This window comes from Melanerpes formicivorus, unplaced genomic scaffold, assembly GCF_026170545.1.
Source record: "Melanerpes formicivorus ecotype bairdi unplaced genomic scaffold, bMelFor1.0.p_v2 SCAF_87, whole genome shotgun sequence".
In the NCBI taxonomy this organism is placed as follows: domain Eukaryota; kingdom Metazoa; phylum Chordata; class Aves; order Piciformes; family Picidae; genus Melanerpes; species Melanerpes formicivorus.
Genome location: NW_027142439.1, coordinates 2047484 through 2075228, shown reverse-complemented (window position 1 = coordinate 2075228; position 27745 = coordinate 2047484). Strand labels below are relative to the sequence as shown.

General features: G+C 49.2%; 1 protein-coding gene across 3 annotated transcripts in view; it reads right to left on the bottom strand.

The window, feature by feature from the left end:
• Positions 1-19046: 19046 nt before the first annotated feature.
• ZC3H13 (zinc finger CCCH-type containing 13) overlaps positions 19047-27745 on the bottom strand; it is a 69675-nt gene continuing 60976 nt past the window's right edge. For all 3 annotated transcript variants that reach the window (XM_068165250.1, XM_068165248.1, XM_068165249.1), the window contains exons 15-17: positions 25990-26190; positions 20949-21112; positions 19047-19536 (exon numbers count right to left, since the gene is read on the bottom strand). In XM_068165250.1, coding sequence (XP_068021351.1) covers positions 19366-19536; positions 20949-21112; positions 25990-26190 — 536 coding nt within the window. In that variant the 3' untranslated portion in view covers positions 19047-19365. The remainder of the gene's footprint in view (positions 19537-20948; positions 21113-25989; positions 26191-27745) is intronic.

Sequence of the window (27745 nt, the reverse complement as noted above, 5' to 3'; positions counted from 1 at the left end):
GGGCAACAAAGCTGGGGAGGGGTTTGGAGCACAGCCCTGTGAGGAGAGGCTGAGGGAGCTGGGGTTGCTTAGCCTGGAGAAGAGGAGGCTCAGGGGAGACCTCCTTGCTCTCTACAACTCATAGTATCACAGTATCATTCAGGGTTGGAAGGGACCACAAGGATCATCTAGTTCCAACCCCCCTGCCATGGGCAGGGACACCCCACACTAGATCAGGCTGGCCTGGTCAGAGCCAGGTGGTTTTTGGTCTCTTCTCCCAGGCAACCAGCACTAGAACTAGAGGACACAGTCTCAAGCTGTGCCAGGGGAGGTTTAGGCAGGAGGTTAGGAAGAAGTTCTCCATAGAAGTAGTGATTGACCTTTGGAATGTGCTGCCCAGGGAGGTGGTGGAGTCACCATCACTGGAGGTGCTTAAGGAGAGACTGGATGGGGCACTTGGTGCCATGGTTTGGTTGATGAGATGGTGTTGGGTGAGAGGTTGGACTCTATGATCTCAAAGGTCTTTTCCAACCTGGTTGATTCTGGTCTAAAGCAAGAGCCTAGAAAACACAGCATGTGCAACGGGTCCTCCACCTCACTGCGTGGAGGAGTAGTTTTCTGGCTGTTGATGCCCAGCAGGCAGCACTGCTGACACTATTAAAGCTGGATTTGCAGAGCAAAGGCTTAGCTAGTGAGCTGCATTTCCATGCAAATGGGTTTCTATGAATGCATGTGTGGAAAAGATAGCAGCATGGGTGAGTGGAGCAGAGCTGAGGCAGGCAGGTGCATCCAGGGGGAGCAATTACTCTGTTAACTGCGAGATCAGTGCAGCCTCCTCTCATGTTCTCTTAATGTCTGGAGTTTCACTTAATAAGCAGAAAAAAACATGGATTCATATAAGCTTTAACTGTGCCTAGGAAGTACAGGTCAAGTAGATATTTGCAGAGAGAAAGACCACATCAGTACTCATGGCATCATAGAATTGCTTCAGTTGGAAATGACCTTTAAGATCATCAAGCCCAAACATAATCTGACTTGACCAAGCCTGGTGTTCATTTTAAGGAGGATATTGAGACACTTGAAAGCTTCAGATGGGCAGAGTCCAAGGGCATGAGATTGGACACATCTAAGTGCTGGGTTCTACACATTGGCTACAACAACCCCAGGCAGTGCTACAGGCTGGGATCAGAGTGGCTGGAGAGCGACCAGGCAGAAAGGGACCTGGTGTTTAAGAACAGATTGGGTGAGGCACTTGGTGCCATGGTTTAGCTGATTAGGTGGTGTTGGGTGATAGGTTGGACTTCATAGTATCAGTCAGGGTTGGAAGGGACCACAAGGATCAGCTACTTCCAACCCCCCTGCCATGGACAGGGACACCCCACACTACATCAGCCTGGCCACAGCCTCATCCAGCCTGGGCTTAAACACCTCCAGGGACGGGGCCTCAACCACCTCCCTGGACAACCCATTCCAGGGCTTCACCACTCTCCTGGGGAAGAACTTCCTCCTCACCTCCAGCCTGAATCTCCCCACCTCCAGACTGGATGATCTCAAAGGTCATTTCCAACCTGGTGTCTCAGTCTGGAGAGGGAAAGAGACTCAAGTTCTTTTAGAACATTCCCGTGTTGTGAAATGAGAGGCACAAACGAGGCCAAAGTATCAACAGCTAGGCTATTTATTACATAAATGAAGTGGACATAAGAAGGGGAGAGGGAGAAAATAGAGAGGGAGACAGAGAAGAGAGAGAGAAGAGGAAAGGAATTATATTACCACACCCCTCATCCCCCCCAAGATAGTTTGAGTCTGTGGAGGAAAGGTGCTGCAGGAGATGTTGGGTTTGTAGAGAAAGGGTGCTGAGGCTTTGGCTGGAGAAGAGCTGTGGTCCTCTGGGCAGCCTCTTTTCTCCGGAGCAGCATTGTCCCGGCTTTCCCTTCTCAGCGGCCTGGCCCATCTCCTGTGTTTTCCTTCATCTCCATTTTTCTCCCTGTTTTTCTCCTCTGTTTCTCTCTCACAACAAACCAGTAGTTGCTCCAGTCTTTTATACAGTTTTTAGTCCTTAGGTATGTATTCAAATATTGTCCCTCAGGAATTCCAGTGGCAGGAAATAATCCTTAGGTTCTGTGTATTGCTGTGTGTTTGGGCAAGATTTTGGATGGGGGGGGGGGGAAATCTCTGTCTCCCCCATCTCCATCCAGACAAGGCTCCCCACATTCCTTACACATCAGGAAACAGGTGGTAAAACCCATTGTGTCACCCTTCCCAGGGTACTTGATGGGTGGAGATTATCTTGCCCTAAAGGCGTGATGGCTGGGTCCTTGGGTCCATTGTTGTAGTCCCGTGTTATCACGATGCAATCACAAGCTGATTTGCATCCAGGATTGGTAGAGAGGATTCTTTCCACCTTCTTTCCAGTGGCTCTGCTATCAGTTTATCTTTGTTGACTCACACCAAGAGAGACAAACTTATTAGTCTCTCACACCTGGTTAATTCTGTATTCTGTAATTAGCATAATACCATATGGCTAAACAGCTTCTGCTCCACCACCACTTCTGCACCCATCCTAGAGCCATGGGCAGAACCCTAACCAGCCAAGATACCACACAGAGGAGTGCAGCCCCAGCCAGCACCTGTGGATGATATTGGAGCAGTCATCAATCCTGGCCCTAACAGCCGGGGGGCCACCAGGCCCCCCGGCCTTTGGAGTCACCACCACCAACACCCAGTGTGCACCAGGGGCACTCACCAGTGAGGAGAGGAGGATCCTCAGCCCAGATGGGCTCAGCTTGGGGCAACTGCCCTTCCTGAGGGGGATTAAATAGGGGAGTGGGTGGGGAGGGCCAAATGGCCACACCTGGGGTGGGAGGAGACTCCAACAGAGCCCAGGGGCTGTGGGATTTGAGAGAGAAAAGGGGGAAATGGGGCAGGTGAGGGACTTTAAGGTGTTAAGTAATGATAGGACTAGGGGGAATGAGAAAACAAAACAGAAATGGGTAGGTTCAGACTGGATGTTAGGAAGAAATTCTTCACCATTGTATCACAGTATCACCAAGGTTGGAAGAGACCTCAAAGATCATCAAGTCCAACCTGTCACCACAGAGCTCATGACTACTAAACCATGGCACCAAGTGCCACATCCAATCCCCTCTTGAACACCTCCAGAGATGGTGACACCACCACCTCCCTGGACAGCACATTCCAATGGTGAATGACTCTCTCAGTGAAGAACTTTCTCCTCACCTCGAGCCTAAACTTCCCCTGGTGCAGCTCGAGACTATGTCCTCTTGTTCTGGTGCTGGTTGCTTGAGAGAAGAGACCAATTCCCTCCTGGCTACAATCCCTTTTCAGGTAGTTGTAGACAGCAATGAGATCTCCCCTGAGACCTCATTGTGGTTGTGAGACACTGGCACAGGTTGCCCAGGGAGGTGGTGGAAGCCTCATCCCTGGGAGTTTTTAAGGCCAGGCTGGATGTGGCTCTGGGCAACCTGATCTAGTGTGTGGTGTCCCTGCCCTTGACAGGGTGGTTAGAACTAGATGGTCCTTGAGGTCCCCTCCAGCCCCAACAATTCTATGATTCTAAAACAATTTTGCAGTTCAGGCTGGATGTTAGGAAGAAATTCTTCCCAGAAAGAGAGATTGGCCATTGGAATGTGCTGCCCAGGGAGGTGGTGGAGTCACCATCCCTGGAGGTGTTTAGGAAGAGACTGGATGGGGTGCTTGGTGCCATGGTTTAGTTGATTAGGTGGTGTTGGGTGATAGGTTGGATTTGATGATGTCAAAGTGTCTCTTCCAACCTGGTTAATTCTATTCTATTCTATTCTATTCTATTCTATTCTATTCTATTCTATTCTATTCTATTCTATTCTACTCTATTCTATTCTATTCCACTCCATTCCATTCCACTCCACTCCACTCCACTCCACTCCACTCCACTCCACTCCACTCCATCCTATCCTATCCTATCCTATCCTATCCTATCCTATCCTATCCTATCCTATCCTATCCTATCCTATCCTATCCCATCCCATCCCATCCCATCCCATCCCATCCTATGCATTTGAGGTGATTTGTGGCCATACACTGTGGACAGCCAGGAGTGAGGCATTCCAGCCTTCTCCCCTATGTTTCTGAAAGCACAGGGCTATGTTCTTCTCATCAATCACTTTCCATTCAGGAATTGCAACTCATATTCAGCAAACACAAATCCTGTGCACATGTACAAAAGCTATTTTTTGCTTAGCAGCTAAGACCTCTTCCTGAAAAGGCTGTGGGCACTGAGGGGCTCTGCAGCTGTGTCTACAACCAGGATAACATCTTGGCTAAGAGCAAACCCTTCATTATCCCTGAGGAGCAAAAAATATGCACAGTAATCAGGTAAGGGAGATGTCCAAAGTCCAGTTCATTTTGGTGAGACATATTGATTGACATTTTGCAGTGGTAATGAAGTGAGGCAACATTTAGAGGTCTCCAAGGGTCTGCTAATCAAGAAGGTTGTGCCTTGGTGCTTCAGTGTGATGCATTAGAGACAGCATGGAGAAACCAGACAACAGACCACTAAGCAATGACCTGTACTATGACCACATCCCCTAAGTGGAAGACTCTCATCAATATCTAAGCCTTGCATAGTTAAAGACCATAAAATGAACCTGTAAGATGCCAAAGGCTAGTCACAAGGGAGTCAGGCAGACAAGGACTTCACCTTGTCTAGACACTCCCAGGCTTTTGGTGAGAGCTGGGGTGTGCAGTATGTTAATGGAATGGAATGGAATTGAATGGATGGAATGGGATAGGATGGGATGGGATGGGATGGAATGGAATGGAATAGAATAGAATAGAATAGAATAGAATAGAATAGAATAGAATAGAATAGAATAGAATAGAATAGAATAGAATAGAATAGAATAGAATAGAACAGAACAGAATTAACCAGGTTGGAAAATACCTTCAAGATCATCAAGTCCAACCTATCACCCAACACCATCTAATCAACTACACCATGGCACCAACTGCCTCATCCAGGCTCTTCTTAAACACCTCCAATAATGGTGACTCCACCACCTCCCTGGGCAGCACAGTCCAGTGGCAAATCTCTCTTTCTGTTAGGAATTTCTTCCTAACATCCAGCCTAAACCTCCCCTGGTGCAGCTTGAGACTGTGTCCTCTTGTTCTGGTGTTGGTTGCCTGGGAGAAGAGACCAACCCCCACCTGGCTACAACCTCCCTTCAGGGACTTGTAGAGAGCAAGAAGGTCTCCCCTGAGCCTCCTTTTCTCCAGGCTAAGCAACCCCAGCTCCCTCAGCCTCTCCTCACAGGGCTGTGCTCCAAACCCCTCCCCAGCTTCGTTGCCCTTCTCTGGACACCTTCCAGCATCTCCTAAACTGAGGGGTCCATAACTGGAGATAGTTCTCTGGACACGTTCAAGAGTCTCAATGTCCTTCTTAAATTGAGAAGCCCAGAACTGGACACAGGGCTCAAGGTGTGGTCTAACCAGTGCTGAGCACAGGGGCAGAATGACTTCCCTGCTCCTGCTGGCCACACTGTTCCTGATGGCAGGCCAGGAAGGTGTTTAGCTTTGCTGTTTTTACTGCCTAAACCATCTTCTTTGTTGGATGGCTAACCTTAATGTCATATTTGCCTCAGATTTCCCCCTGAGGGAACTTGCAATCTGTATTAACAACCCAATTCAAGGGAGAGGCCCATTTACCATTCTTATTAGCTCAGTACAAAGATTAATTAAGCAATAATCTCCTCAGAACAGCTCCTCATCAGTGGTTAATAACATGTTTGTTAGTTAAGTTCCCAAGGCTAGGTCTGCGACGGGGACTGCCCTGGCCAGCTGGTTAACCGTTTCAGCAACTGCTGAAGGTTTTACTGCCAACATAAATTGTGCTTCACAATCTGCAGCAGGGGCAGTGTTCATAAAGAGTTATCTGCAAAAGGGCTGATTTTACCACCTAGACAGAGAAGCCACTCACTTAACCAGCAGGGGTCCAAGACTCAATTAGAAAGAGGGCCGTGCTGAAGATAACTTGATCTCTACAAAGGCCTCTCAGATATGCTTACAATATGTATATTTTAATGTGCCTGAGACTTTTACTAGCTCTTTGAACAGTTTTTTTGTTGACTTTAGCTTTCTATTGCCATCTACTAACCTTTCCATGATTCCTTGAGGAGACTGGACGTGGCACTCGGTGCCATGGTGTAGTCATGAGGTCTGTGGTGACAGGTTGGACTGGATGATCCTCGAGGTCTCTTCCAACCTTGGTGATACTGTGAGACTGTGATGCTGTCAGCTGCCAGCCCACAAGCAGCAGCCTATGCTTGCAGGGGAGGGACAGAGCAGACCAGGGGAGGCAGGAAAGAAATAATTGAGATAAGGCTACACAGAATAGAATCATACAATCATAGAATCAATAAGGGTGGAAAAGACCTCAGAGATCAGTAAGTCCAACCTAGTACCCAACATCACAGGACTAACTAAACCATGGCTTCAAGCGCCACATCCAATCCCCTCTTGAACACCTCCAGGGATGGTGACTCCACCACCTCCCTGGGCAGCACATTCCAATTGCGAACGACACTCTCAGTGAAGAACTTCCTCCTCATCTCCAGCCTAAACCTCCCCTGGCACAGCCTGAGACTGTGTCCTCTTGTTCTGGTGCTGGTTTGGAACACAAGCCCTATGAGGAGAGGCTGAGGGAGCTGGGATTGCTTAGCCTGGAGAAGAGGAGACTCAGAGGTGACCTTATCACTCTCTACAACTACCTGAAGGGAGGTTGTAGACAGGCTGATGATGGTGTCTTCTCCCAGGCAGCCAGTACCAGAACAAGAGGACACAGTCTCAAGCTGCACCAGGGGAGGTTCAGGTTGGATGTTAGGAAGAAGTTCTATACAGAGAGAGTGATTGCCCATTGGAATGGGCTGCCTGGGGAGGTGGTGGAGTCGCCGTCATTGAAGGTGTTCAGGAGGAGACTTGATGGGGTGCTTGGTGCCATGGGTTAGCTGTTTGGGTGGGTTGGATTGGTTGATGGGTTGGACACGATGATCTTGAAGGTCTCTTCCAACCTGGGTTGGTTTATTCTAATAAAGGTTTATTCTAATAAAGGTTGGACTCAATGATCCTCGAGGACTCTTCCAACCTTAGTGATACTGTGAGGCTGTGATACTGTCAGCTGCCAGCCCACAAGCAGCAGCCTGTGCTTGCAGGGGAGGGACAGAGCAGACCAGGGGAGGCAGGAAAGAAATAATTGAGATAAGGCTACACAGAATAGAATCATACAATCATAGAATCAATAAGGTTGGAAAAGACCTCAGAGATCAGCAAGTCCAAGCTAGCACCCAACATCTCAGGACTAACTAAACCATGGCTTCAAGTGCCACATCCAATCCCTTCTTGAACACCTCCAGGGATGGTGACTCCACCACCTCCCTGGGCAGCACATTCCAATTGTGAACGACACTCTCAGTGAAGAACTTCTGCCTCATCTCCAGCCTAAACCTCCCCTGGCACAGCCTGAGACTGTGTCCTCTTGTTCTGGTGCTGGTTTGGAACACAAGCCCTATGAGGAGAGGCTGAGGGAGCTGGGATTGCTTAGCCTGGAGAAGAGGAGACTCAGGGGTGACCTTATTGCTCTCTACAACTACCTGAAGAGAAGTTGTAGCCAGGCAGAGGTTGGTCTCTTCTCCCAGGCAGCCAGTACCAGAACAAGAGGACACAGTCTCAGGCTGCGCCAGGGGAGGTTCAGGTTGGATGTTAGGAAGAAGTTCTACACAGAGAGAGTGATTGCCCATTGGAATGTGCTGCCTGGGGAGGTGGTGGAGTCACCATCACTGGAGGTGTTCAGGTGGAGACTTGATGGGGTGCTTGGTTGCATGGTTTAGTTGGTTGTGTGGTGTTGGACGATAGGTTGGACGTGATGATCTTGAAGGTCTCTTCCAACCTGGTCTATTCTATTCTATTCTATTCTATTCTATTCTATTCTATTCTATTCTATTCTATTCTATTCTATTCTATTCTATATATCAGCTCCAGCCTCAGCTCAGCTGTGCACATCTGGAGGAAAGATAGCATTTATGTATGGGAGAGTCAGCTCTTAATTTTCACCTGTATGAACCAATGTGAGCTGTGAAGAGAATGACATGATTCAATTGATATACTACCAAAGTGATAAATCCAATAACTAGGAAGAGGTTTTCCTTCCTAGCTCGCTTCTGAAGCATAGAAATTGGTTTTCAACCCTTCACCCTCCTCACCCAAGGAGGGTTTATCAGGTGATTGGTGTTTGGGTTTGTGGGCTTTTTTTTATCTTTAGAAATATCTTGTGTTGGTCTAAAAGTACCTAATCACTGTTGTATTGATCTGTGTAGCAAGGAACAATAAGTAAAGAGCAGGAGTTTCCTCGGGTTTTGTCCCCAGTTGTTGCTGAAATTCATAGATCAGTTTTTGCTGCAGTTTCCAGGGGTTAATTTGTCTGGTTGGGCCATGGGACAGAGTAAAGTGTGGGCAGCCATCTGTGGCCAGGCAGAAAGGGACCTGGGGGTACTGGTTGAGAGTAGGCTGAACATGAGCCAGCAGTGTGCCCAGGTGGCCAAGAAGGCCAATGGCATCCTGGCCTGCATCAGGAACAGTGTGGCCAGCAGGAGCAGGGAAGTCATTGTGCCCCTGGACTCAGCACTGGTTAGGCCACACCTTGAGTCCTGTGTCCAGTTCTGGGCTCCTCAGTTTAGGAAAGATGTTGAGTTGCTGGAAGGTGTCCAGAGAAGGGCAAGAAAGCTGGGGAGGGGTTTGGAGCACAGCCCTGTGAGGAGAGGCTGAGGGAGCTGGGGTTGCTTAGCCTGGAGAAGAGGAGGCTCAGGGGAGACCTTCTTGCTCTCTATAACTCCCTGAAGGGAGGTTGTAGCCAGGTGGGGGTTGGTCTCTTCTCCCAGGCAACCAAATAAACATCATCAGATAAATAAAACAGTAATTTCTATTTGTTCAGCCAAGTTGCAAATAAACCAAACCAGGTGGGTAGAGACCTTCAAGATCATCATGTCCAACTCATCAACAAATCCAATCCACCTAAACAACTAACCCATGGAACCAAGCACCCCATCAGGTCTCCTCCTGAACACCTCCAATGACGGCGCCTCCACCACCTCCCCAGGCAGCCCATTCCAATGGGCAATCACTCTCTCTGTGTAAAACTTCTTCCTAACCTCCAGCCTGAACCTCCCCTGGTGCAGCCTGAGACTGTGTCCTCTTGTTCTGGTGCTGGTTGCCTGGGAGAAGAGACCAACCTCTGCCTGTCTACAACCTCCCTTCAGGTAGTTGTAGAGAGTGATAAGGTCACCCCTGAGTCTCCTCTTCTCCAGGCTAAGCAACCCCAGCTCCCTCAGCCTCTTCTCACAGGGCTGTGCTCCAAACCCCTCACCAACTTCATTGCCCTTCTCTGAACACCTTCCAGCAAGTCAACCTCTTTCCTAAACTGAGAAGCCAAAAACTGGACAGAGGACTCAAGGTGTGGCCTAACCAGTGCAGTGTACAGGGGCAGAATGAGCTCCCTGCTCCTGCTGGCCACACTGCTCCTGATGCAGGCCAGGATGCCATTGGCCCTCCTGGCTGCCTGGGCACACTGCTGGCTCGTGTTCAGCCTACTATTGACCAGCACCCCCAGGTTCCTCTCTGCCTGGCTGCTCTCAGCCACTCTGACCCCAGCCTTTAGCACTGCATGGGGTAATATTCCTGTTGCTAGAAAGAAAACAATAGTCTGACTCCGAAACTCACTATCCTGTGGCCTTATTTATGAACTGCTCAGTACATTTTATTATAGGCAACAGCAATTTAATGTAAAATCAGGACATTTCATATTCCTGTGGTATTTGAGCACTATTACAGTGCTTTCTCTTAACACCGTGCTGAAGAGGGAACTTAGTTTGAGAGTTGCCTTATGAGCAAACATTGTTGGTTACACAGCATGACTGGGAGGACATTGCCCTGCAAATGGAGAGGTGGGCACAAGCCAACCTCAGGAGGTTCAACAAGACCAAGTGCAGGGTCCTGCATCTGGGTCAGGGCAATCCCAGGCACAAATGCAGGCTGGGCAGTGAGTGGCTGGAAAGCAGCCCTGAGGAGAGAGACTTGGGGGTGCTGGGGGAGGAGAAGCTCAACAGGAGCTCTCAATGTGCACTTGCAGCCCACAAAGCCAATCAGATGCTGGGCTGCATCAGGAGAAGTGTGGCCAGCAGGGCAAGGGAGGTGATCCTCCCCCTCTGCTCAGCTCTGGTGAGACCCCACCTGGAGTCCTGCCTCCAGTTCTGGAGCCCCTACTCCAAGAGGGATCTGGAGGGGCTGGAAGGTGTCCAGAGCAGGGCCATGAGGATGATCAGAGGGCTGGAGCACCTCTCCTGTGAGGACAGACTGAAGGAGTTGGGGCTGTTCAGTCTGGAGAAGAGAAGGCTCCCAGGTGACCTCATTGTGGCCTTCTAGTATCTGAAGGTGGCTACAGGAAGGCTGGGGAGGGACTGCTCAGGATCTCAGGTAGTGATAGGACTAGGGGGAATGGAATGAAGCTGGAGGTGGGGAGATTGAGGCTGGAGGGGAGGAGGAAGTTCTTCCCCATGAGAGTGGTGAAGCCCTGGAATGGGTTGTCCAGGGAGGTGGTTGAAGCCCTGTCCCTGGAGGTGTTTAAGCCCAGGCTGGATGAGGCTCTGGGCAGCCTGATGTAGTGTGGGATGTCCCTGCCCATGGCAAGGAGCTTGGAACTAGCTGATCCTTGTGGTGCCTTCCAACCCTGACTGATACTGTGATACTATGAAATGGTGATGATAGAATCAATAAGGTTGTAAAAGACCTCAGAGTTCATCAAGTCCAACCTGTCACCCAACACCTCAGGACTAACTAAACCATGGCTTCAAGTGCCACATCTGATCCCTTTCTGGACACCTGAATGGACATTGTGGAGAGGCTGGTGCTGGTTTCTTCTCACAGGTAGTTAGCCATAGATCAAAGACTCAAGCTATGACTGGATAGATTTAGACTGGACATCAGGAAAAGTTTTATCAGGGAAAGAATGGTCAAGCAGTGGAAAGTGCTGCCCAGGGAAGTGTTGGAGTCACCATCCCTGGAGGTGTTCAAGAGGGGATTGGACCTGGCACTTGGAGCCACGGTTTAGTTAGTCCTGAGGTGTTGGGTGCTAGGTTGGACTTGATGATCTTTGAGGTCTTTTCCAACCTTATTGTTTTTATGATTCTAAGATGTTACATAAAACTGAGAGGTACTCACTCCCCAGTCCTCCACTCCTTTACCTTTTGTCTGACCCTTGAGTTGTCTCTGGTGATGTACTGAAAGTTCAGCAGTACCTACAGTCACTCATCTCACAGTATCACAGCACCACAGTATCACCAAGGTTGGAAGAGACCTCAAAGATCATCAAGCCCAACCTGTCACCACAGACCTCATGACTAGACAATGGCACCAAGTGCCACATCCAATCCCCTCTTGAACACCTCTAGGGATGGTGACTCCATCACCTCCCCGGGCAGCCCATTCCAAGGTTGAAAGAGACCTCAAAGATCTCCAGGACTTTTGGCCTTAAGCTATGGCTGGGTAGGTTTAGGTTTGACAGACAGAGTGCTCAGGCATTGGAATGTGCTGCCTAAGGAGGTGGTTGAGTCACCAACCCTGGAGGTGTTTAAAGGTCGTTTGGATGTGGTGCTCGGGGATGTGCTTTAGGGGTGAACCTTGCAGAGCAGGGTTAATAGTTGGACTTGGTGATCCGGAGGGGCTTTTCCAACCTGAATGTTATAGTATAGTATAGTATCATTCAGGGTTGGAAGGGACCACAAGGATCATCTCGTTCCAACCCCCCTGCCAAGGGCAGGGACACCCCACACTACATCAGACTGGCCAGAGCCTCGTCCAGCCTGGGCTTAAACACCTCCAGGGATGGGGCCCCAACCACCTCCCTGGACAACCCATTCCAGGGCTTCACCACTCTCATGGGGAAGAACTTCCTCCTCACATTCAGCCTGAATCTCCCCACCTCCAGCTTCATTCCATTCCCCCTAGTCCTATCACTCCCTGAGATCCTGAGCAGTCCCTCCCCAGCCTTCCTGTAGCCCCCTTCAGATACTGCAAGTCCACAATGAGGTCACCTGGGAGCCTTCTCTTCTCCAGACGGAACAGCCCCGACTCCTTCAGTCTGTCCTCACACCAGAGGTGCTCCAGCCCTCTGATCATCCTCCTGGCCCTTCTCTGGACACGTTCCAGCCCCTCCAGATCCCTCTTGGAATAGGGGCTCCAGAACTGGAGGCAGTACTCCAGGTGGGGTCTCACCAGGGCTGAGTAGAGGGGGAGGATCACCTCCCTTGCCCTGCTGGCCACACTTCTCCTAATGCAGCCCTCGTCCTCCAGCACCCCTAAGTCTCTCTCCTCAGGGCTGCTTTCCAGCCACTCCCTGCTCAGCCTGGATTTGTGCCTGGGATTGCCTCCACCCAGCTGCAGGACCCTGCCCTTGGTCTTGTTGAACCTCCTGAGGTTGGCTTGTGCCCACCTCTCCAGCCTGTCCAGGTCCCTCTGGATGGCCTCCCTTCCCTCCAGCATGGACTCTGTGTATTCCAGGCTTCCACCTGAGTCAGAGGGCGATGTGATTTATGCTAAGCTGTCGTCAGGCAGCACTCCTCATTCGTTATGGGTGGTTATGGATGCGGCGCGTCCCGGCTCAAACAACAAGACAGAGCAGCGCATCACACCCTGCACAGGCTTCAGCCTGCCACACATGAAGAGGTGGAGGCCATCCTTATAATTTGTGCACCAAGAGAGGGGGGAAAAAACCCCCACCACATTAAAAAAAGGGGGTTAGATTATAGCAATAAAAATGGAAATGAAAGGGATGAATAGAGCAGACAGATTATGCTATCATTCCAGAGCAGACAGCAAAGAACTCACAGCTGCCCATTTGTGTTTTGACAGTTCATGCATCAGATGAGATTTGCAGAGAGGGGCACCACTGCCTAGGGAGAGTGGAGAACAGAATAGTGCCAGCTAAGTGTGAATTTAAGAGTGCATTTATTATGGGGGCAACTTGGTTTTGAATAAGCTGCCAAGAATGGAATGGAATGGAATGGAATGGAATGGAATGGAATGGAATGGAATGGAATGGGATGGGATGGGATGGGATGGGATGGGATGGGATGGGATGGGATGGGATGGAATAGAATAGAATAGAATAGACCAGGTTGGAAATTACCTCAGAGATCATCAAGTCCAACCTGTCACTCAACACCATCTAATCAACTAAACCATGGCACCAAGCACCCCTTCCAGTCTCTTCTTAAACACCTCCAGTGATGGTGACTCCACCACCTCCCTGGGCAGCACATTCCAATGGCCAATCTCTCTTTCCATGAAGAACTTCTTCCTAACATCCAGCCTAAACATCCCCTGGCACATCTTGAGACTGTGTCCTCTTGTTCTGGTGCTGGTTGCCTGGGAGAAGAGACCAACCCCCACCTGGCTACAACCTCCCTTCAGGGAGTTGTAGAGAGCAAGAAGGTCTCCCCTGAGCCTCCTCTTCTCCAGGCTAAGCAACCCCAGCTCCCTCAGCCTCTCCTCACAGGGCTGTGCTCCAAACCCCTCCCCAGCTTTGTTGCCCTTCTCTGGACACCTTCCAGCAACTCAATATCCTTCCTATATTGAGGGGCACAGAACAGGACACAGGACTCAAGGTGTGGCCTAACCAGTGCTGATTGGATGCCCACACTGCTGACCAAAACTACTGTACATTTGCTAGCATCTTTTTGGGCTTTCCCTCAGCATTAAGGTGAAGACCTACACAGTAGAAGCAAACAATTCTGTACAACAATTCTCTACAACTGCCTGAAGGGGGGTTGTAAACAGGCAGAGGTTGGTCTCTTCTCCCAGGCAGCCAGCACCAGAACAAGAGGACACAGTCTGAGGCTGCGCCACGGGAAGTTCAGGCTGGAGGTCAGGAGGAAGTTCTACACAGAGAGAGTGATTGCCCATTGGAATGGGCTGCCTGGGGAGGTGGTGGAGTCACCATCACTGGAGGTGTTCAGGAGGAGACTTGATGGGGTGCTTGGTGCCATGGGTTAGTTGATTGGGTGGTGTTGGGTGATAGGTTGGACGTGATGATCTTGAAGGTCTCTTCCAACCTGGTTTATTCTATTCTATTCTATTCTATTCTATTCTATTCTATTCTATTCTATTCTATTCTATTCTATTCTATTCTATTCTATTCTATTCTATTCTATTCTATTCTATTCTAATACCCCTTTGAAAACCAGACTTTGACTGCTGCTGCAACACAATGGAGCTTCCTGAACTATTTAAGCTGGCAGCAACTGTTGAAATTGAACACACATGCCGTGCTCTGCCTTGCAGGGGCGAGGCAGCTCCAGCCAGCCTGCCCTCTGCCGAAGGCCATCCCTACATCAGCAAAGGGGAAACACAACTGCTTCAGGACAATTCAAACACAACCCTTAATTGAGTGCAATTGTGCCTGGGCTTCAGCTGGGTTAGAGTCAATTTTCTTCCCAGTAGCTGGTAGAGTGCTGTGCTTTGGATGCAGTGAGAGGACAGTGTGGATAACAGACTGATGTTGTAGCGGTTGCTAAGTAGCATTTATCCACATCAAGGATGTTTCAATTGGCCCTGCTCTGCCAGGAAGCAGCTGCACAAGAAGCTGGGAGGGAGCATGGTCAGGACAGCTGACCCAAACTAGCCAAAGGGATATTCCATACCATGGAACATCATGCCCAGTATGTAATCTGTGAGGAGGTGTCTGGGAGGGGCAGATTGCTGCTCAGAGACAGGCTGAGCATCAGGCAGCAGGTGGTGAGCAATTGCACAGTGCATCAGCACTCCTTCTTGAGTTTTATCTGTTGATGTTCCTTTTCACTCAGATTATTACAGCTTTGATAATTCATAGTATCAGTCAGGGTTGGAAGGGACCACAAGGATCATCTAGTTCCAACACCCTGCCATGGGCAGGGACACCCCACACTACATCAGCCTGGCCACAGCCTCAGCCAGCCTGGGCTTAAACACCTCCAGGGATGGGGCCTCAACCACCTCCCTGGACAACCCATTCCAGGGCTTCACCACTCTCATGGGGAAGAAACTGGTTTTATCTCAACTCAGGAGCTTTAGTTCTTGTGTTTGATATGATGCTCCTCCCCATCCCACTGAGAAGGTGGAGAAGTGAGAGAATGGACTGGACTGGACTGGACTGGAATAGAATAGAATGGAATAGAATAGAATGGAATAGAACAGAACAGAATTGAATTGAATTGAATTGAATTGAATTGAACAGGTTGGAAAAGAACTGAGAGATCATCAAGTCCAACCTACCACCCAGCAACATCTAATCAACCAAAACATGGCACTAAGTGCCTTATCCAGGCTATTCTTAAACACCTCCAGTGATGGTGGCTCCACCATCTCCCTGGGCAGCACATTCCAACGGGCAATCTCTCATTCTGTGAAGAATTTCTTCCTAATATCCAGCCTAAACCTCTCCTGGTGCAGCCTTAGACTGTGTCCTCTTGTTCTGGTGCTGCTTGCCTGGGAGAAGAGACCAACCCCCACCTGGCTACAAGCTCCCTTCAGGGAGTTGTAGAGAGCAAGAAGGTCTCCCCTGAGTCTCCTCCTCTACGGGCTAAGCAACCCCAGCTCCCTCAGCCTCTCCTCACAGGGCTGTGCTCCTGACCTCTCCCCAGCCTTGTTGCCCTTCTCTGGACACATTCAAGTGTCTCAATGTCCTTCTTAAATTGAGGGCCCCAGAACTGGGCACAGGACTCAAGGTGTGGCCTAAGCAGTGCTGAGTCCAGGGGCACAATGACCTCCCTGCTCCTGCTGGCCACACTGTTCCTGATGCAGGCCAGGATGCCATTGGCCATCAGTGTGTTAAACCACAGCACATTGTCTGAACTCTGTCTTTAGAGTACACTGTGCAGGTAGCCCACTGTCAAAATCTGTGTCTCACTCTGCTAGATGAAGTGGGGACAGTCTGAAAGTACTATTGGATATAATGAACATAGCAATAGCCATAGTATCATAGTATCATAGTATCATTCAGGGTTGGAAGGGACCACAAGGATCATCTAGTTCCAACTCCCCTGCCATGGGCAGGGACACCCCACACTACATCAGCCTGGCCACAGCCTCATCCAGCCTGGGCTTAAACACCTCCAGGGATGGGGCCTCAACCACCTCCCTGGACAACCCATTCCAGGGCTTCACCACTCTCATGGGGAAGAACTTCCTCCTCACCTCCAGCCTCAATCTCCCCACCTCCAGCTTCATTCCATTCCCCCTAGTCCTATCACTACCTGAGATCCTGAGCAGTCCCTCCCCAGCCTTCCTGTAGCCCCCTTCAGATACTGGAAGGCCACAATGAGGTCACCTGGGAGCCTTCTCTTCTGCAGACTGAACAGGCCCAACTCCTTCAGCCATGGTACAGGTCACAGGCCCATTTGTGTTTTGAGGCTTTAAAAACCTGCTCTGTGAATCTGTTATGCCTGCAAGAGCTGGCCATAATGTTTCACCTGCAGGAAAGCCTCCCTCATCTCATCAGCACACATGGCAGCTAGATCTTCTGCAGCTTCAGGTTCAGCTGTACCTCAGGGATGCTCAAAACATTTATCAACCCAACCAGGCACAGCATGAGCTTAGTAGCAGAAATGGCTGACAACTCCACTTGGGTGTAGGGATCACTTTAACGTTGTTATTACAGCTTAAAAGGAGAAATCAAGCAGGGATGGGTGTTTGTCCACATTTTCACTTTGAGCTGCAGCATGTAAGGGCATCTAAGGACATGGTTCAGCCCTGTCTACACACCACTGCCTGAACTGTGACAGGCTCCTCTGCACCCTGCTGAAGCCTCACAATATAACAACTGGGCCCCTTCAGTTTAGGAAAGATGTTGAGTTGCTGGAAGGTGTCCAGAGAGGGGCAAGAAAGCTGGGGAGGGGTTTGGAGCACAGCCCTGTGAGGAGAGGCTGAGGGAGCTGGGGTTGCTTAGCCTGGAGAAGAGGAGGCTCAGGGGAGACCTCATTGCTCTGTACAAGTACCTGAAGGGAGGCTGTAGCCAGGTGGGGGTTGGTCTCTTCTCCCAGGAAACCAGCACCAGAACAAGAGGACACAGTCTCAAGCTGTGCCAGGGGAGGTTTAGGCTGGGTGTTAGGAAGAAGATCTTCCCATACAGAGAGATTGGCCATTGGAATGTGCTGCCCAGGGAGGTGGTGGAGTCACCATCCCTGGAGGTGTTTAAGAAGAGACTGGATGAGGCACTTGGTGCCATGGTTGAGTTGATTAGATGGTGTTGGGTGGTAGGTTGGACTTGATGATCTCTGAGGTCTTTTCCAACCTGGTCTGGTCTATTCTATTCTATTCCATTCCATTCCATATTCCATTCCAGTCTATATTCCATTCTATTTTCTATTCTATTCTATTCTATTCTATTCTATTCTATTCTATTCTATTCTATTCTACTCTATCCTATCCTATCCTACTCTTCTACTCTATTATATTCTACTCTATTCTATTCTAAATTCTATTCTATTCTATTCTATTCTTATTCCATTCCATTCCATTCCATTCCATTCCATTCCCATTTCCATTCTACCTCTATTCTTTCCCTCTCCGGACTGAGACATCAGCTCAGCAAGGTGTTTGTTCATCAGAGCCCATTAAGCTAACTACATTCTTGCATTTTCTAGGGTAATGTGAAATATTCTTCTGCAAAACAAAGTGCATCTATACACCTTGACTGTTTTACAGGAAGAGTGCTTAAAGCAAGCACAGTGTAATGAAATGCCACACAGTGAATTTATTCTGTGGACTGCAGCCTTCGCCAAGGCTGTTTCCAGCTATCAAACATTTCTATGCCTTTTAGAGACAGGGATTAAAACAGGCCTTAACATAAATTGAAAGCAATGATCTAATACTTTCAGCTTAAAGGCAGCATTATTGTTGCTATAAAAAAGGTAAGAATGCATTTAAATGCTGAACAGGTTTGTTCACTCTTCATAAGGTTAAAGTGTGGTGAGGGGGTTGGAGCACAACCCTGTGAGGAGAGGCTGAGGGAGCTGGGGTTGGCTAGCCTGGAGAAAAGGAGGCTCAGGGGAGACCTTCTTGCTGTCTACAACTACCTGAAGGGAGGTTGTAGCCATGATGGGGTTGGTCTCTTCTCCCAGGCAACCAGAACGACTTCCAGAATGACTTCCCTGCTCCTGCTGGCCACACTGTTCCTGATGCAGGCCAGGATGCCATTGACCCTCTTGGCTGCCTGGGCACACTGCAGGCTCATGTTCATCCTACCATCAACCAGCACCCCCAGGTCCCTCTCTGCCTGGCTGCTCTCCAGCCACTCTGACCCCAGCCTGTAGCACTGCATGGGGTTGTTGTGGCCAATGTGCAGAACCTGGCACTTGGATGTGTTCAATCTCCTGCCCTTGGACTCTGCCCATCTGTCCAGCCTGTCGAGGTCCCTCTGCAGAGCCTCTCTACCCTCCAGCAGATCAACTCCTGCCCCCAGCTTGCTGTCATCTGCAAATTTACTGATGATGGGCTCAATGCCCTCATCCAGATCATCAATGAAGATGTTAAAGAGCACAGGGCCCAGCACTGATCCCTAGGGGACGCCACTACTGACTGGCCACCAGCTGGCTCTGGCACCATTCACCACCACTCTCTGGGCTCAGCCTCCAGCCAGTTCCTAACCCAGCTCAGAGTGCTCCCATCCAAGCCAGGAGCTGACAGCTTGGCCAGGAGTTTGCTGTGGGGGACAGTGTCAAAGGCCTTGCTGAGGTCCAGGTAGACTACATCCACAGCCTGCCCCACATCCACCAGGCAGTCACCTGGTCATAGAAGGAGATCAGGTTGGTCAGGCAGGACCTGCCCTTCCTAAATCCATGCTGGATGGGCCTGATCCCTTAGCCATCCTGTAAGTGCTGTGTGATTGCACTGAAGATGACCTGTTCCATGACCTTGCCTGGCACTGAGGTCAGGCTGACAGGTATGAGGCTGCCAGCAGAAGAACCCATTCACAATGAGGCAAGAGCCAGGCAGACAGTTTTCTTCCGTTTAATACGAGCTGGTGTTATAAACTGCTAAAACCAGACATCTTCACATTATTACACTTGATGCACCAGAAAACAGGTTTATGTTACAGTGGAGGATTCAATATTATAAAACTTGCAGAGAACTTCACACAGAAGTCTTTAGGTTTCACCCCTTTTCTTCACACCCAAACCAAATGATGATCTGTGCCCCAGTGGAGCATTTCCTCCCGTCCTCTAGAGCCGCTGTCAAACCAACCGGTTCTAAGCAGCACTACCAACGGCAGTAGTGGGAAATCAACTGGAAAGTGCCACCGTGGTCATTTGCTCAGGAGACACACACTTCCTGCTGGACAGCTGGTTGTGGGATTTTATTCTCCTCTGTCTTTTCCTGCCCAGGAGCTTGGCACACAGTCTTTCGTTTGAACAACCGCAGGCTCAGTCGCAGCAAGTCGCTGTCCATGGCGCCGGAGTTGGTGTAGGTCTGTTTGGTTGCACCCTGGTGAAATGAAGGAGGAGAAACAAAAAGAACAGAAAATAGTAGCTTTTAACAGGCAAGCTGAGAAATACACCTCCAGTGCACTCAGTGATTAGAGCTTTTCTCACACATATTCACACGGGAACACACTCTGAGAATTAATGGCCAAGAGGGCCAATGGCATCCTGGCTGGCAGCAGGAATGGTGTGGCCAGCAGGAGCAGGGAAGTCATTGTGTCCCTGGACTCAGCACTGGTTAGACCACACCTTGAGTCCTGTGGCCAGTTCTGGGCCCCTCAATTTAAGAAGGACATTGAGACACTTGAACGTGTCCAGAGAAGGGCAATGAGGCTGGGAAGTGGTCAGGAGCACAGCCCTGTGAGGAGAGGCTGAGGGAGCTGGGGGTGCTTAGCCTGGAGAAGAGGAGGCTCAGTGGAGACCTTGTTGTCTACAACTCCCTGAAGGGAGGTTGTAGCCAGGTGGGGGTTGGTCTCTTCTCCCAGGCAAGCACCAACAGAAAAATGGGGCACAGTCTCAAGCTGTGCCAGGGGAGGTTTAGGCTGGATATTAGGAAGAAATTCTTCCCAGAATGAGAGAATGGCCATTGGAATGTGCTGTCCAGGGAGGTCGTGGAGTCATCATCCCTGGAGGTGTTTAGGAAGAGCCTGGATGAGGCACTTGGTGCCATGGTTTTGTCGATTAGATGGTGTTGGGTGATAGGTTCAACTTGATGATCTGGAAGGTCTTTTCCAACCTGGTTAATTCTATTCTATTCTATTCTATTCTATTCTATTCTATTCTATTCTATTCTATTCTATTCTATTCTCTATTCTATTCTAATTCTTTCCTATTCTATTCTTTCCTATTTTATTCTTTCCTATTCTATTCTATTCTATTCTGTTCTATTCTATTCTATTCTATTCTATTCTATTCTATTCTATTCTATTCTATTCTATTCTATTCTATTCTATTCTATTCTATTCTATTCTTCCTATTCCTATTTCTATTCTAATTGCATTCCAATTCCATTCCATTCTAATTCCATTCCATTCCACTCTAATTCCATTCCATTCTATTCTAATTTCATTCCATTCCATTCCATTCCATTCCATTCCATTCCATTCCATTCCATTCCATTCCATTCCATTCCAATTCCATTCCATTCTATTCTAATTTCATTCCATTCCATTCTATTCTAATTTCATTCCATTCCATTCTATTCTAATTCCATTCCATTCCATTCCATTCCATTCCATTCCATTCCATTCCATTCCATTCCAATTCCATTCCATTCCGACGTCTGTTCTCCATTATTTAAATGACCAGGTCTACTTCAGGACATGTCCCACAGGAATTCTCCCCCTAGAAAAAGGCTGTGCAGAGTGGAACCCAGGTTTCCACGCTTTGGCCAAGCAGCCTAAACGTGCCACTTGCCTTTTCGTTCTTCATCAGCTGCTTGCGAATGGCAGAATCCCTTCGGAAGCACAGCGCCTTGCAGCACGGGCCCAGGTTGCTGAGCAGGCCTGCTCTCTCCTCCCTTCGTAGAAGTGCTGCCATGTTCAGGGCTCCCAGCTCGTGCTCAAAAAGGTTTTCTGCATCTAGAAAGAATTGACATTTGCAGAGATCAGCCTATAGGTTTGGTGTCTTTGAACAGCCACACAGAGTACTCTGAAATGTTTTGTGTCGAGGTTCAGCACGGAAAGCAATATTGAGAAAGCAATCACCAACAGGCCTAAACAGTCATAGAATCAATAAGGTTGGTAAGACCTCAGAGATCACCACTCCAACCTGTCACCCAACACCTCATGACCACTAAACCACGGCTTCAAGTGCCACATTCAATCCCTTCTTTAACACCTCCAGGGACAGTGACTCCACCACCTCCCTGGGCAGCACATTCCAATGGCCAACCTCTCTTTCTGGGAAGAACTTCTTCCTGACATCCAGCCTAAACCTCCCCTGGCACAGCTTGAGACTGTGTCCTCTTGTTCTGGTGCTGGTTGCCTGGGACAAGAGACCAACCTCTGCCTTTCTACAAGCTCCCTTTAGGCTGGAGGTGAGGAGAAAGTTCTTCACAGGAGGAGTTATTTGAAGATGACACCAAGCTGGGGGCAGGAATTGATCTGTTAGAGGGTAGGAGAGCTCTGCAGAGGGGCCCTGCCAGGCTGGACAGATGGGCAGAGTACAACAGGATGGCATTTAACAAGTCCAAGTGCTGGATGCTGCACTTTCGTCACAGCAACCCCATGCAGTGCTACAGGCTGGGGACGGAATGGGCCATTGGAATGTGCTGCCCAGGGAGGTAGTGGAGTCACTGTCCCTGGAGGTGCTCAGAAAGGGATTGGATGTGGCACTTGAAGCCATGGTTTAGTCAGTTCTGAGGTGCTGGGTGCTAGGTTGGACTTGATGATCTCTGAGGTCTTTTCCAACCTTATTGATTCTATGATTCTTGTTGCAAGGAATCCCTGGTAAGAGGTGTTGAGGTATACAGCAAAAATATTCTGTACTTCGTACCTGAAGAGAGACTGTTGCTATCTTTACTATATCAGACAATTTACAAACTTAGGAAGACTCAACAGTGTGTAAATTACACAGGTTGTATAAATTCACCAGTGTGAGAGTTGAGACTTTATTTTAACTTAGAAGACAGCTAACACTGCATAGGAAGAGCTGCAAATATTGCAGTGAGACATTTACAGTGCTCACTAGCATTCAGGCTCCCACCTCAGATTAAAATAAAAATAATAAACCAAACCAGGTTAGAAGAGACCTTCAAGATCATCATGTCCAACCTATCAACCAATCCAACCCACCCAAACAACTAACCCATGGCACCAAGCACCCCATCAAGTCTCCTCCTGAACACCTCCAGTGATGGTGACTCCACCACCACCCCGGGCAGCACATTCCAATGGCCAGTCTCTCTCTTTGTATAGAACTTCTTCCTAACATCCAACCTAAACCTCCCCTGTCATAGCTTGAGGCTGTGTCCTCTTGTTCTGGTGCTCGCTGCCTGGGAGAAGAGACCAACCTCTGCCTGTCTACAACCTCCCTTCAGGTAGTTGTAGAGAGTGATAAGGTCACCCCTGAGCCTCCTCTTCTCCAGGCTAAGCAACCCCAGCTCCCTCAGTCTTTCCTCACAGGGCTGTGTTCCAAGCCCCTCACCAAATTTGTTGCCCTTCTCTGGACTCCTTCCAGCAAGTCAACCTCCTTCCTAAACTGAAGGGCCCAGAACTGGACACAGGACTCAATGTGTGGCCTAACCAGTGCAGTGTACAGGGGCAGAATGACCTCCCTGCTCCTGCTGGCCACACTATTCCTGATGCAGGCCAGGATGCCATTGGCCCTCTTGGCTGCCTGGGCACACTGCAGGCTCATGTTCAGCCTACTATCAACCAGTACCCCCAGGTCTCTCTCTACCTGGCTGCTCTCCAGCCACTCTGACCCCAGCCTGTAGCACTGCCTGGGGGTGCTGTGGCCCATGTGCAGAACCTGGCACTTGAGTGTGTTAAATCTCATGCCTTGAGATACTCACACTATAACTCATACTATAACTCATACTATCTATGAGGCATCACAAATGTTTGCATTTGATTTGGCTCTTTAAGAAGCAGCAGGAGTAGCAAGAGCCCAGAATTAACAGCTACACAATTCAAATGGCTCAAGCAAGCAGTGGCTTTCATGGAGATTAACAGAGCAGGGAGAAGCAAGTTTGGTTGTGTTCCCTCCCCCTCCACATATCTGAGACTGCAAGCTGAAGAAGACAACTGCATAAAGCATAACATTACAAAGAATTTAAACATACTGTTTCAAATTAAGCAGCAGAATTTACAGAGTCATAAATAAACCAGAAGCACCTGCTGCTCCCTAGAAGCAGGGACTATGCAGATACTGTTATTTATAAGCCACAATGCTCTCACACTTAGGTTCTGCAATAGCTTGCATAGATATATTGGAGAGAACAGATGTTTCAAAGCCCTAAAAAACAGTTTCTGTCCCAGGTGGCCAAGGAGACCAATGGCATCCTGGCCTGCATCAGGAACAGTGTGGCCAGCAGGAGCAGGGAAGTCATTGTGCCCCTGGACTCAGCACTGGTTAGGACACACCTTGAGTCCCGTGTTCAGTTCTGGGCCTCTCAGTTTAAGAAGGACATTGAGACACTTGAATGTGTCCAGACAAGGGCAATGAGGCTGGGGAGAGGTCTGAAGCACAGCCCTGTGAGGAGAGGCTGAGGGAGCTGGGGTTGCTTAGCCTGGAGAAAAGGAGGCTCAGGAGGTGGTGGAGTCACTTTGGGTAAGAATGTCAAAACTCACTGAGATTGGTGGGAAAAAGGTGTATGCAAATATAAAACCTCATGGGTTTAGAAAAACCCCAAACCTCCCAATACTCTGCTTTATGTATTGTTCTGGGCCTCTCAATTTAGGAAGGACATTGAGGCACTTGAACATGTCCAGAGACGGGCAACGAGGCTGGGGAGAGGTTTGGAGCACAGCCCTGTGAGGAGAGGCTGAGGGAGCTGGGGTTGTTTGGTCTGAAGGCTTGGGGGAAACCTTCTTGCTCTCTCCAACTCCCTGAAGGGAGGCTGTAGCCAGGTGGGGGTTGGTCTGTTCTCCCAGGCAACCAGTACCAGAACAAGAGGACACAGTCTCAAGCTGTGCCAGGGGAAGTTTAGGCTGGAGGTGAGGAGAAAGTTCTTCACAGAGAGAGAGTTGTTAGCCATTGGAATGTGCTGCCCAGGGAGGTGGTGGAGTCCCCATCCCTGGAGGTGTTCAACAGGGGATTGGACATGGCACTTGGTACCATGGTTTAATCATGAGGTATGTGGTGACAGGTTGGAGTTGGTGATCTTTGAGGTCTCTTCCAACCTTATTGATTCTGTGATTCTGTAATTTTACCATGCAAGTTGTTCCAAGCAGTTCAACTGGCTTCTGGGACACCAAAGGTAAAAAAACCATCAGTATTCTCTGTGATGCAAAAGCTCTGCTTACACTGCAGAACTGGAGTAAACAGCACTGGTAGAGCTCATGCCCATCTCATCTATCACACATGTCTTATGCACACACTTTGTCCAAGTGCCACATCTCTGTCTTATTTAATTTCCCACTTCTAGCACAGCCATGATACACCTATTTCACTTAGCTCCTTCATTCTGACTCCAAAACTCCTATCTGCATTCTCTGGAGGATCCTCAGAAGGAAAGTAAGAGGACCTTCAGAGGGAATAAGAAACATTCTTTCTTTCTCACAATAATTCAATGTAGAAGGCATTCTGCACTCCAAGAAACTGCTGACACATTTAAGGTTAGGAAGGCACAAGTACTCTCACACAAAGAACAGCCCACTAGGATGAAGAATTTTGTTTAGGCTGGCATTCAAAACCTCCCCACCTCTGCTGGAATTAAAACACTAATCTGACTGACATGCAGCTGTATTGCATTCCTGCACCTTTCATGTAGCATTCATCCAGTTCTGGGCCCCTCAGTTTAGGAAAGATGTTGACTTGCTGGAAGGTGTCCAGAGAAGGGCAACAAAGCTGGGGAGGGGTTTGGAGCACAGCCCTGTGAGGAGAGGCTGAGGGAGCTGGGGTTGCTTAGCCTGGAGAAGAGGAGGCTCAGGGGTGACCTTATTGCTGTCTACAAATCCCTGAAGGGAGGTTGTAGCCAGGTGGGGGTTGGTCTCTTCTCCCAGGCACGCACCAACAGAACAAGAGGACACAGTCTCAAGCTGTGCCAGAGCTGATTGGCTTTGCGGGCTGCAAGTGCACACTGAGAGCTCCTGGTGAGCTTCTCCTCCACCAGCACCCCCAAGTCTCTCTCCTCAGGGCTGCTTTCCAGCCAGTCCCTGCCCAGCCTGCATTTGTGCCTGGCGTTACCTCGACCCAGATTCAGGACCCTGCCCTTGCTCTTGTTGAACCTCCTGAGGTTGGCTTGTGCCCACCTCTCCAGCCTGTCCAGGTCCCTCTGGATGGCCTCCCTTCCCTCCAGCCTCTCTGCTGCACCACACAGCTTGGTGTCATTAGCAAACTTGCTGAGGGTGCACTCAATGCCACTGTCCATGGCACCCACAAAGATGTTGACCAAGCCTGGTCCCAGCACTGATCCCTGAGGGACTCTGCTTGTCCCTGGCCTCCACTTGCACATGGAGCCATTGACAGCCACTCTTTGGGTGCAGCCATCAAGCCAGTTCCTTATCCATCTAGTGGTCACCCATCAAACCCATGTGTCACCAGTTTGGAGACCAGGATGTGGTGCAGGACAGTGGCATCCCATCAGCACAGTGGTGCCATGGTTTAGTTGATTAGATGGTGTGGGGTGATAGGTTGGACTCGATGATCTCAAAGGTCTCTTCCAACCAGGTTAACTCCATTCTATTCTATTCTACACTTTCCAGGGTCTCGAAACCTGAAATGAATGAAATCATGCATGTTTCATAAGGACTCTCACAAAAGACAGTTTAATCCCTGTAGGAACCATTACCTCTGGGCTTTTCTAAAGCTCTCTGGCAAGTCTCTCTAATTTTGGTGAAGAGTTCTGGTCCCGCCAAGCGCTTGGAGATGCCAGCTCTCAGCATAACCGCACCCGGGGTGAACTTCAGCAGCGCAGCTCCAGGCTCTCGAGGTTCTTTCGGCTGCTTTGGCATGAGACTGGACCAGTCTACATCTATAACATCCACAGGATCTGCAACAACATTGACAGAGAATCATCATTGGAATGTGTCCAGAGAAGGGCCACGAGGATAATCAGAGGGCTGGAGCACCTCTCCTGTGAGGACAGACTGAAGGAGTTGGGGCTGTTCAGTCTGCAGAAGAGAAGGCTCCGAGGAGACCTAATTGTGGCCTTCCAGTATCTGAAGGGGGCTACAGGAAGGCTGGGGAGGGACTGCTCAGGATCTCAGGTAGTGATAGGACTAGGGGGAATGGAATGAAGCTGGAGGTGGGGAGATTGAGGCTGGAGGTGAGGAGGAAGTTCTTCCCCAGGAGAGTGGTGAAGCCCTGGAATGGGTTGTCCAGGGAGGTGGTTGAGGCCCCATCCCTGGAGGTGTTTAAGCCCAGGCTGGATGAGGCTGTGGCCAGCCTGATGTAGTGTGGGGTGTCCCTGCCCATGGCAGGGGGGTTGGAACTAGATGATCCGTGTGGTCCCTTCCAACCCTGAATGATACTAGGATACTATGACCATCATCCTGTAGCATGACTGATTTATTTCACATGCTCTGTACACCCCCCTGTCTCCTAAACCCAGCACATATTAGGTGACCGTCGCTCTGCAGCTCTCAAAGCCAGATTTGTGGACACTTTGGGTAAGAATGTCAAAACTCACTTAGATTGGTGGAAAGAAAAGTGCATGCAAATATAAAACTTCTTGGGTTTAGAAAACCCCCAAACCTCCCAATACTCTGCTTTATGTATTGTTCTGGGCCTCTCAATTTAAGAAGGACATTGAGGCACTTGAATGTGTCCAGAGAAGGGCAACAAAGCTGGGGAGGGGTTTGGAGCACAGCCCTGTGAGGAGAGGCTGAGGGAGCTGGGATTGCTTAGCCTGGAGAAGAGGAGGCTCAGGGGAGACCTTCTTGCTGTCTACAACTCCCTGAAGGGAGGTTGTAGCCAGGTGGGGGTTGGTCTCTTCTCCCAGGCAACCAGCACCAGAACAAGAAGACACAGTCTCAAGCTGTGCCAGGGGAAGTTTAGGCTGGATGTTAGGAAGAAGTTCTTCCCAGGAGGAGTGATTTGCCATTGGGATGTGCTGCCCAGGGAGGTGATGGAGTCACCATCACTGGAGGTGCTCAAACTAAAGTGTGGATGAGGCACTTAGTGCCATGGTTTAGTTGATTAGATGGTGTTGGGTGATAGCTTGGACTCAGTGATCTCAACATTCTTTTCCAACCTGGTTAATTCAATTCTATTCTATTCTATTCTATTCTATTCTATTCTATTCTATTCTATTCTATTCTATTCTATTCTATTCTATTCTATTCTATTCTATTCTATTCTATTCTATTCTATTCCATTCCATTCCATTCCATTCCATTCCATTCCATTCCATTCCATTCCATTCCATTCTCCTCTATATTTGCTTCACAGTACAGCTCCCAGTACTCTGCTTACCTCTGTACTTCTCAAGCTTAGCTATTACAGAACAAGAAATAGAATAGAATAGGAATAGGATAGGATAGGATAGGATAGGATAGGATAGGATAGGATAGGATAGGATAGGATAGGATAGGATAGGATAGGAT